This window comes from Alternaria ethzedia, assembly GCF_023757985.1.
Source record: "Alternaria ethzedia strain BMP 0044 chromosome Unknown scaffold_26, whole genome shotgun sequence".
Taxonomy (NCBI): Eukaryota; Fungi; Ascomycota; class Dothideomycetes; order Pleosporales; family Pleosporaceae; genus Alternaria; species Alternaria ethzedia.
Window position 1 is genome coordinate 287,528 of NW_026056219.1, and position 10,934 is coordinate 298,461.

General features: G+C 51.9%; 4 protein-coding genes across 4 annotated transcripts; 3 read left to right on the top strand and 1 right to left on the bottom strand.

Moving 5' to 3' along the window:
- Positions 1 to 2,491: 2,491 nt before the first annotated feature.
- On the top strand, positions 2,492 to 3,442 carry J4E87_008427 (uncharacterized protein; the record flags this gene model as incomplete). Its single annotated transcript, XM_049380016.1, has 2 exons — positions 2,492 to 3,206; positions 3,273 to 3,442. 2 exons carry the CDS (start codon positions 2,492 to 2,494, stop codon positions 3,440 to 3,442), a joined length of 885 nt encoding a protein of 294 aa, XP_049230285.1.
- A 309-nt stretch (positions 3,443 to 3,751) lies between these two features.
- On the top strand, positions 3,752 to 5,488 carry J4E87_008428 (uncharacterized protein; the record flags this gene model as incomplete). The annotated part of the gene is made up of 1 exon (XM_049380017.1): positions 3,752 to 5,488. One exon carries the CDS (start codon positions 3,752 to 3,754, stop codon positions 5,486 to 5,488), a length of 1,737 nt encoding a protein of 578 aa, XP_049230286.1.
- Positions 5,489 to 9,349: 3,861 nt separating this feature from the next.
- J4E87_008429 (uncharacterized protein) lies at positions 9,350 to 9,630 on the top strand (the record flags this gene model as incomplete). Its single annotated transcript, XM_049380018.1, has 2 exons — positions 9,350 to 9,550; positions 9,610 to 9,630. The coding sequence occupies 2 exons, from the start codon at positions 9,350 to 9,352 to the stop codon at positions 9,628 to 9,630; spliced, it is 222 nt and encodes a 73-aa protein (XP_049230287.1).
- Positions 9,631 to 9,986: 356 nt separating this feature from the next.
- Positions 9,987 to 10,778, bottom strand: J4E87_008430 (uncharacterized protein; the record flags this gene model as incomplete). Its single annotated transcript, XM_049380019.1, has 1 exon — positions 9,987 to 10,778. The coding sequence occupies one exon, from the start codon at positions 10,776 to 10,778 to the stop codon at positions 9,987 to 9,989; it is 792 nt and encodes a 263-aa protein (XP_049230288.1).
- Positions 10,779 to 10,934: the final 156 nt, after the last annotated feature.

Here is a 10,934-nt window from a genome sequence, read left to right on the forward strand (position 1 = left end):
CTAATAACTATAGTACTATAGTAATATACTAAACTAGTAGTACTTTAGTAAATAATATTAAAGCTATTATAATTATACTATATACTAAAGTACTATCTTAATAACTAGTATAAACTAAGACTAGACTATAGTCTAAGTTAAAGGCGCACTTTATTTGTTTAATGCGCTAGCGTTATGTTAACCTAAGTGGGAATTACAATTTGTACCGGCCGTAGGATGTAGGTGGGGCGCGTCCCTGCCGCATATGTCAGCACCAACCACCAACCTCGGGACTACCTAGATACCTTGTGCTTGTCACGACCAGGCTTCTTTTTCACGCCACCCAAATGCTTTTTTGCCTTCAATTTGTCCCGAACCAGCTGTCTCGTGAGTGTCACAAACCCTCATCCTCGCCTGCAGACCAGCACCGGATGGTGGAGCAGGTGCCTGCAGGCGTGCTTTGGTGCCGCCAATGCAACAAGCCTTTCACCAAGCGTCAGTGTTCTTGCCATGCTGCTCAAAGTTGGCGACGACGATCATCGAACTGACCGTTCTCGAAGAATCATCATTGAAACGCCATGGGTATTATTGTCGGTCTAATACGAGAGCCTCTGTCCCGAGACGGCGATCGTGCGCGGCCTGCGCAAAGGCAAAGACCGCGTGCGATAATGCACTACCAGAATGTTCGCGCTGTACCCTAAGGGGTCTCATGTGTCACTATCCCTCCAGATCTACAAGGCAAAAGCGTGATGCTGTGCGTCGTGCTACCTCCGACGACCTGGACGATCCCCTTGACGGTCATGCAAACTCGGTTGTTCCAACTGTAGCCAATCAATCTCAAGGTCTTCTGGCTACTACATTGGCCAGTATTGATCCCGTGTCCGAAGACCTACAGTGGGGCCTCGACGATATGACGGCCTTTGACGACTATATGATACCTACGCCTCAGTCGGCTTTCCCTTCAGGCACATCATCTTCACCAGGGTCAGCCAGCCCGACGACCATTACGCCTCCTTCATCGTTGCTGGAATTAACAGGCCCAATCTCCGACGAACAGAATGAAGTTACTCGTCAGCGGGAGCGGCAACATCGAACCCAGAGACAACAATTTTTGTGCTTTGCCATCTCACCCGGCCCTACTTCGAACGTCAGATCAATGATACAACGCCCAAAGATGCATCCGGGAGCGGAACGAGCGGCCAGCCTCATCTTCTACACGTTAAAGTCCTATCCGCTGATGCTGCAACAAAATGATCTGCCACCTTTCATACACCCAAGCTATGTGTCGTTCACGGATGAAGGCACGACAACAGAACCACTTGAGAACTGCATCGCGTTGATGCACATGATGGCGAAGCGAGTGAAAGGAAGCCGAAAGCTCTTCTGGCGGAATGTGAGAACCGAGTGTGAACGCATTTGTGGCCAGAATCAGACTCTGAACAAGTGGGAACTACTAGGTGCTATGCAGGCTCTTTCGATCTACATCTTGACTCGTCTGGACGAAGGCGAGACTGAGCATAATAATCTGGATTATCTTTTAGAGAGGGCAGTCATTGTGAATCCAACATGTCCGCACGTTGAGGAAACACATCTAACGAATTTCGTTCTAGCTCGTCGCAATACAACTCTCTCGCAACGATTTCGATTGTCATACGCATGACGTACCATGTCGCAGCAAGTCAACTAACAGCTGGCAAGATTGGATTTACAAAGAATCCAGGCGAAGGTACATTGATCATTCCGATAACCGTTCCATATTCCTTCACTAAAACCCGTGATAGACTCGCGGTAATCTATCGCATCCTGAACAAGCTCGTCTTCTTCGACCCAGCAGCCATGTGCGACATGCCTACAGAATTCGTAGTTGCGCCTCTGCCCGCGAGACGGCAACTCTGGGAAGCACGGGATGCAGAGGAGTGGCAAAGGCAACGGCAGAACGAGCCGCGAGAAGAGACATCATTTGCGCTGGCTGTGGATGGTGAGATTATAAAGTTGGATCATCGTCGATTGTCCTGCCGCGATGCGTGGTTGCCATACATTCCATCAAGTGACGAGACGCCATCTCAGATTCTCACGAGTAGAGCTAGTCGTAGCGCGGCCTGCTGGGCCGAATGGTGTTCTGGTATGGACAGCATGGGCGGGTTGATCATGCTCACGGCCTCTATGGCTTAGCGATATGGCTTGATGGATTCTAGCGAGATATACCAACAGTGAGATATTAATGAGTATTTTTGTACGAGTATGCATGACATAGCAACCGGCAAAAGCGCCACCCCATCCGAACTGAATCAGTGCGGTCGGATTTCACTAGTGTCTGGCGGAACAATTTGTATGTCGGGATTCGTGAACTCCGCCGTGTCTCTTTCCCCGACCTGGGTACAAGAACATTATAAGAATAATGGGTCGTCCTCTATTACGAATACCCAGGACATTCGCACCTTTCAAGTGTCGTCAGTCGCAAGTCGCCCAGCAACCCATTCTTTATCCTCCACCAAAACTCATCCAAATCACCATGGTATCCTCCACTCCACCCTTCCCATCTCCAGTCCAGCGCTGGCACAACACCGCCCAACCCGCCGGCGACCCCAGCCTTCCAGCCCTCTCCCAGAAAGGCAAATCCATTTTCGTGACTGGAGGCGGCAACACCGGCATCGGAGGAGAGACAGCACGTTTCTTCGCCCGCGCAGGTGCCGCACGTATCGGTCTCCTAGGACGCCGCGAGGGTCCGCTGCTGGAGAACAAAGCGCTTATCGAGAAGGAGTGTCCAGACACAAGGGTCTTTATACAAAGCACCGATGTTACCGACGAGGCTTCTGTCAATTCGGCCTTTGACAATTTCGCGAGAGAGGGCAAAATTGATACTCTGATTCACGCCGCTGCGGTCATTGGTCCAACTGAGAACTTCGCTGAGGTTGATGCAAGAGAGTTTCTCAAGGGCGTCACTGGGAATATTGAGGGCTCTTTATGGGTCGCTAAAGCTTTCATACGCCATGCTGCACCTGATGCGCATGTTGTCGCTATCAACTCCTGGGGCGCCCATTTGAGTCTAAACGATGCTTACGCGTCCTACTGCGTTGCGAAGATGGCTGTATACCGCCTGTGGGACATGGTACTCCTTGCGAAACCTAATCTCAGCGTCTTCCATACCCAGCCTGGCGTTGTGTTGACGGAGATGAACCGTAGAGTCGGTGGGGCGGATAGCTTCAAGCATGTTGAGACTGATGACGGTAAGTTCTGTGACTCTACTGCATACTGCGGTGACACTAATCGATTTAACGTAGTCACTCTCCCAGCAAGCTTCAATCTCTGGCTCTCGACCCCAGAGGCTCGCTTCCTCAAGGGCAAGTTCCTGTGGTGTAACTGGGATATCGACGATCTCAAGTCTCGTGCCGAGGAGATTGAGTCGGGGAGGTTGCTCAATATCGATCTTAATGGTTGGCCGTTTGGGGCGACTGCGGACTAGATGATGATAGCGAAGGCAGAAAGTGGTGATCTCTGAAACAAAATCGCCTTACTTCTGAAATAGAATGATAAATCTACAAGTAGTGGATGCTTCAGGCAACAAACACAAAGTGATTGGGCGACGTGGCGATGACGTCACGTCAGCAACTGATTAGCGTGATGCCAAGCAGGCATCCGACACGCCCTGGCGGCCTTGCATAACGAGCAACAGCTAACAACACAACGATAAATCTTCTCCAAATGTCAAGATGGCTACCGATTCCTCTTCTCCATTCCAGCGAACTGCCATTGCAAAGTCGTTGTTCTTGCCATGTCACTCTCTATTGAGGAGAAGCTTCCCACTGAGCTTCTCGAACACATTGTCTCGTTATCCCCACGCGAATCTCTCCTCAGCCAATGCCGTACTTCCAGAACACTCAATCGGCTTGCGACGCCATGGTTGTACTCAGAGATTTACCTGAAAGAGACCGACAACCTTGCCGCTCTTGCATACTTGGTTTTCACTTCCCCCGCCCATGCCAGTCTTGTCAAATCCTTCATCGTGCCTCGTACCTGGGCAGATGTTGAAGAGAGATATTCCAACGGATCCTGGCCAAGATCTGATGATCCTGGAGTCCACGAAATCTTGAGGCAGAAGTGCGCGGAGTACACTTCCACCGTCGAAGAGGCTGAAGATGTGTATGGGAAGATCCAGTCGGCCAAGAATGAGGATGCTATTATGGCGCTATTACTCGTAGGCCTCCCAAAACTTCGACGTTTGAACATCAATTGCGACCTGTATGGTCATGATGATTTCGTCTCGTTGCTGCCCAGGGTCATCCGTGGGAACCCGCACGCAATGTCAGAGCCTATCGATATCCTGGTTGCTGGAGCAGACGACAAGTATTCTAGCGACACCAGTCACGTCGCAGCTTTCTTCCATCTACCTAATGTGCGCTCTATAAACGGATGGAAGCACGGCGACAGCGAAGTCCACGATGAGAATGCCCTGTTCTCGAAACTGGAGCCACGATCGTGCCCAGTAGAGTATCTGGAATTGCGATGCGCAAAGCTTGACGTGGAGAATTTCCAAGGCATGTTGAACGCGACAATACCCGGAAGACTCAAGACATTCAACTACGAACTTGGAGGCCCGTGGGCGTGGTGCGACACAGAGCATCCGGCGATGATGCGAAGCCTGGAGCCACATCACGAGACGCTGGAAACACTGGGGCTAAGCCACGAAGACTTCTATCCTTACCTTGACGACGAAAGTGCCGAGCGTGGGAAGGCTTACCCGTGTTCATTCTCTTCTTTTACGGCTCTGAAGCGCCTCAAAGTCGCCCCGGTGTACATATGGGGCCACCGCAAGACTACTGACGAGGAGATGTTCAAGACCGCCGACACGAGAGATAGACTCTGGTCCACGCTGCCCAAGAGCCTCCAAGAACTCTGGATAACACGAGCCCAGAACCAGCATATAGACCATAAGAAGGTTGTCGACTTCGTCCCAAAGTGCTTACTCCCGGCACTCGATCTAGTGGTGCAGAACAAGCGGACATCTTTCCCCCAGCTCAGGCACCTGCGTGTCGAACTTTCGCTCCTGGACTGGAAGGACGATTGGTTGGATAGCCTGGCATCGATCAGCCGAGCTGCTGCCGCCGAGGGGATCCAGATATCCATCATCTTATACAACATGTTCAGCAGATACGGGCCTATAAGCGCGGAGCGAGATTGGGGCTGGAACGAAGACATCAAGTGGGAGCCATCGCGCTACAGCGACAATAAAGAATGCCCAAAAATATGGATTGAGGTAACCTCGGAGCGGCAGGAACATCTAGCCTCCATACTCAAAGACATGAAGACCCGGTTTCAAGAAGAGAATGAGCGATACACAGAAGCGAGAGCTAGAATTAATGAGCTGGGCGCGCTGTGCACGGATTGTCAACTCAGTGGAGAGTACGATTCCAGCAAAGGCATCGGTCTACCTGAACGCTTCGTGGACGAGAGGTTGGGACAGGAACCGTATTGGAGAGGAAGAGGCGGTAAACCTGAGGTGGTGACATGATGCCAATCATGACGCCACGGATGATACACGTCGTATCGCCGTATTGCATCTCAAGGTTCTACGGAACGATGGAAACACTGGCGATTTCATGAAGAGCGAGCAAATCAAACCGTGGCATAATTGATGTAAGCCCTAAAGTTAGTCAGCCGAGATGTAACCGAGGAAGGACCCTGCAGGAAAGGTAGCGGTGAATGTTTGCATCGCAGTGGTCGTTACGCCAAGAAATTCCGCGTCTTCATGTATGCTTTGGAGTATATTTATCGCATCTTGCGTGTGGTAGTAGTCGTTAGCACTATTCGTGGGTTAGTGAATGCATGTGTACATGACGTAACATCGGATGGCTACTAGCAACAGCACTAACATATTCCAGTAAGACGCGACCAAAGGTCTCAAACGGCACTCCGAGGCTCGCATGCTGTGCGCATCATCTTCAGCTATCAACCCGAGCAAGCGACATCCATGTAGCACGAATAAAGCGCTGGCGATCAAGTCCTCAAATACCCCAACTCGCCGCAGTAACGACGACGATGACGAAAGACATTTCGTTTCAACCCGATATTCCAGAACTGCATGTGCGTATCAGGCGAGAAACCATTACGACGAACCAAACCTTGGCTTCGCGGACGGAAAGAATGTTTGGTCAAGATGCATGACATGCAGAAGAGAAGCACCAGGTTGAGGGGCAGTAAAGATAGAAGAATGACGATGCTCAGTCCGCCCAGCTGCTATTCAGCCTATATTACCCAGGTTAGCGACGAGCTCGTACGACGACGGGCCGAAGGAAAGAGAGAGGGGGATCAACACTCATGTACATACGTACGTGGTGATATACCATGCGATACGAAATACGTCGGGAGAAGCGGAATACAGTAAGCAGTAACAAATGTTGTACGTAGGTCGTTGTACAACATATAGGTAGGTGAATATAAATACATGCACCACGACCACCACGACCGCCATCGCCATCTCATTCGAACGACGTCTTCACTATCCACACGCGCCCACCACAAAAACAGCCAACCATGAAGCTCACCGCCATTCTAACCGCCCTGTGCGCAAGCACCGCCTTCGCCATCGACATTTTCCAAGCCGACGGCTCCATCAAAGCGATGGCAGAAGGCGATCTGCTACCACGCCAGATCCCAGGGTGCTGCTCCACCAACTTCAATGGACCTTGTGTTTGCCCACCTGCACCTTGTACTAGCTGTGGTGTACGTATTTCCTACTCGACTCAAGATGAAGGAGACGAAGAAGAAGACGGAACTAGAGAGCCCTGGAGGGGATGAATGAGAGCGATACGTCGGGTTGATCATGGGACGCTTTGCTAACGTGTCTGGGTGTAGCTTGAGTGCTGCGGTTTTTAGAGAGGTGCGATAGTCCGCCATGACCGGGCACTTCTGGAAAGGAGGGATTCTTCGAGAAGAAACGTATGAGAAAACGTCCAAGGGGGAAGAGAGGCAAAGACATGACGATAGAGAGAGAAAGAGAGGGGGGATCAAGGGCGTAATAGCCTGATGTCAGCATGGAATCAAACATCTGCGCTAATGTCAATATTAGGTAGCGTGCAAGTACCAGATTTCAACATTTCGAAGTTTATGAGTGCCACGAAGACTGATGTAAATAGCTACCAGAAGCGATAACAGTTGACACGGACAGGCCTACGACAGACATGGCTTCTCGTATCACTGAGCACTGACCGCCAACCCAGATCACCTTGGGCCACAGCTACGGGTAAATATCGGGACTCTCCTCCAGCCTCATAATTCCCAGTTACCAGGTCCGACAATACTCACACATGGCAGTGGTTTCTGCACACTACCACCTGGGCACTACCACCAACAACGCCAGCAACAACACCTCCATCGCACGACACTTCCATCCCATCCCACCGCCCCAACTCACCGCACCGCACCTAAAGTCGCAATCTGATGCCCAGCGGCGCCAAGATGTGATTCAGCCTTTCAGCCTCCCACCTAGGTAGTCCTGCAAATCACAACAAGAACGGCTTGGGACCCGAACCACATTGGAGAGGTCAAGGCAATACACCAAAGGTGGTGACATAACACCAATCCATACACCGAACACTCCACCAAGGACAAGACCCTTCAAACTTGTCCTCTACATCTCATGTACAGCCTCGTCGCTCGCGCCGGAATTGCGACGTGCAAGGCTACCTGGGTAGGACTGAGCGACCGAGAAACAACCGTAGAAGCACTATGCAGGACAGGGAAGAAAAGCGGTGAATGTCCATGCGACAAACCGCTACCAAAAGCCGTCAGGTGGCGACCAGATACCCGGAACGAGGCAACCATCACTGGTCTGGTCAATCCATCACGCCACTAAAAATGCTACTCCAACGGCGCGAAACCTAATACGCGTATGTACAACATCATCGTCACCATATCCTCCCATCCTCCCGCCCACGCAAACGGCGACCTCCCTCATCACCCTCCCGCTTCCCATGGCCGGGAATGCAGACGCATCCAACTGCCGTTGACTGCTGCAGGTCATTGTACGGCTCTTGCGCCCGCGGTAAGGATACCCACATGTAAGCAGTAGAGACGACAGAGGTGGTGATGTGCGGTTTTGCCCAGGTGCTAGACGTGGCTATTCAGCCTATATACCTAGGTACGGACTAACCTTGGAAAGTGGACGCGAACGGGCCGAAACGATGCGTGTGGTGGGTGGGAATGGGCCGGCTTGTGTGTGCGTGGGTGAGGTGATGAGGTGAGGTGATGGGAAGGGAAGGGAAGAGAAGCTGGAGGTGCGCAAGGTACCCGTGGACGTGTGTGGTGTTGAGGTGGAAGAAAGGTTGGAGCTGTTTGGGAATACATGTAGTATACATACTTATATCCACACCACCAACCACATCCCCACATCCCCAATCCAACCAACAATAACCCAGCACATCTACCCACCACCCAACATGCGTCTCACAGCCCTCCTCACTGCCGTTGGCGTGAGCACCGCGTTCGCAAACCACATCCTTCAAGTCGACGGCTCTGTCAAGATTGTACCAGATACGCAGCTGGATGCACGCCAGTTTATCCCGGATTGCTGCTCGAATAATTTCGCTCCGCCTTGTGGGTGTGGGAGGGCGTATGAGAATGCTTGTGGTGTATATTTTGTTGTGAAATGAATGAAATGAATGAAATGATGGATTGGATGTAGTCATCTTGCTGTAATCTTTGAGGAAGGAGAGAAAGGGTGGGAAGAAGTATATTGGGGTTGTGTATGATATCTCATGGGCAAAAACTTGGGATATGTTTGTAATCTATCCGCCTTGGCCTGGAAGAACGAATTCGAAAAGTTCAATATCAACGTCTGCTTTCCATAACCATCTTCACCGGATACCTAGTTCAACACCCCGTAGCTAGCTGTGATCCCCAAACACTAACAACAACACCACCAACAACGACAACGACAAAGGCACACAGCGGCCACCTCCTCGCACATCTCCTCACCGCAGTATCACTTCATTCATGGTGTGATGCCCAGTACCGCCTAGACGTGATTCAGCCCTTTAGTCTGCAAACCACGCGCCAACGGGCCGAAATGCAAGGGGTTCGTCTCCACAGAATGCGTACGCAGTGTCAGTGATGCAACGGACGAAAAACAAACGAGGCTGGATCAGTAGAGATGTGGAGATGTGGAGATGTGGAGATGTGGAGATGTGGAGATGTGGATATGTGGATATATGAAAGGTACGTGTTGGGTAGGATGGTCAGCCGGGGTAGGAGATGGGGGATGGGCAGTGTGTGTATAAGTAGCTAGGTATAGCACGACCACGACCACCCTCCTATCCAGACAGACAATAAGAATACGTTTACCTACAACTCCGACCTCCTTATATCAACAACCATGAAGCTCACATCCCTCCTCACCCTCCTCTGCGCGAGCACCTCCCTCGCCGCCACGAACTACGTGCTCCAAGTCGACGGCAGCATCAAAGCCTACGACGTCGTAGAAGGCGACCTCCAAGCTCGTCAGCAGTTCGAGAGCTGCTGCGCCACCAGATTCGTGCCGCCGTGCGGCTGTGGTACCGACTGTCCTAGCTGCGGTGTAAGTACCCTACCTACTCCAGAGAAAAGAACAGGGACGTTGCTAACAGTTGCGTGTAGGTCAGTTGCTGCGGAGTATGATTTCACTGAGACTGTATGGGGAGGGAGGGCTTGAAGGAGGAGGGGAAATTGGGAAAGAGGGAATGCATAATGTTACATATGTTTATTTTCTATGCCAATTTGAAGGAGGTTCAACGGTCTTCCCACGTTGCCCAGAGATGAAAACGCCAGTATACGTGAAAACATGTGCCAACGCCGTCGCTATGCAGTTAAGAAACAAACATGGTCTACTTTATCTCAGTTCCTTCCATGCCATCCATGGTACTGCGATGACGCAGATCGACACGAGCCACTCATGACTCCCGAAATAACATAACCACCACGTACGCAAAAGGTACTCCACATCAAATGAGAGAGATTGCAAGCCTCAGACTCGTCTACTTTCTCATTCCGGAGAAGTCTTTCAGGATGCCAATCATGTGGGTATTGGTCTGCTTGCCACCACGACGAGGACCCTTCTTCTTTTTGTTGGTAGGGGCGGCAACAATAACCTTGGCTTGCGTAGCGGCGGTCAGCTTGTTGGCTAGCAGGGCCTTGCGCAGCTCATCCGGGTTATCGGGCACCTGGACCGAGTGCCAGGCCTTTGCGAAGACGGGGTCCATGGGCAGCATGAGAGAAGGGTCGTTGCCCCAGACAGTCTTTGGCACGCCGTCCTTGGCGCGTCGCACCAGCACCTCCTTCTTGTTCTCCATCTTGGTGATGTCGTCGGCGACGGTGGACCAGCCGTCTTTCAGGTCTTTGATCTGCAGTCCCATGGCCGACTTCTGCGTCTGGAAATGGCCTTTGAGCTGCGCGCGGTCGTGGATGCTGAGCTTGCTCTTGTATTTGTAGCGTTCGTTTGCAGAGTCCCAGCTGATCCGGTTGCCGGCGTTGTCGGCGCGCATCAGCTGGCGCAGCTGTTCGCGCTGGATGTGGCCCGGTGGGATGTTGAGGTATTCCATGATGTCGTCGAAGGTGTGCCATTTTTCTTTGCGCTCGCGCAGGAAGTCGTTGACGTAGGTGAGGCGGGTGAAGACGTGCTCGCCGGTGCCTGTGTCCTGCGGCTGCGAGTAGACGACGGGCGGCGCTCCATCGGTTGGACGCTTGCGCTTTCCGCTGGCGGAGGAGCTCGAAGGTGTCGGTGAGGGGGCGTTCATGCCTGTGGCCGAGTTCGCTTTGAGGAAGGACATGGTGGTTGTAGTGGTAGTGGTAGAAGTTGAAGATGCGGTCGGGGGTGGCTGTTGCCTTGTCGAGGAGGCCTGCTGTCGGCAATCGAGTGTGCAGCGTCTAGCTAAAGAGTCGCACGGCAGCCAACGGGGAAGGTCCGGTAGTAGTGAGCGTGGATG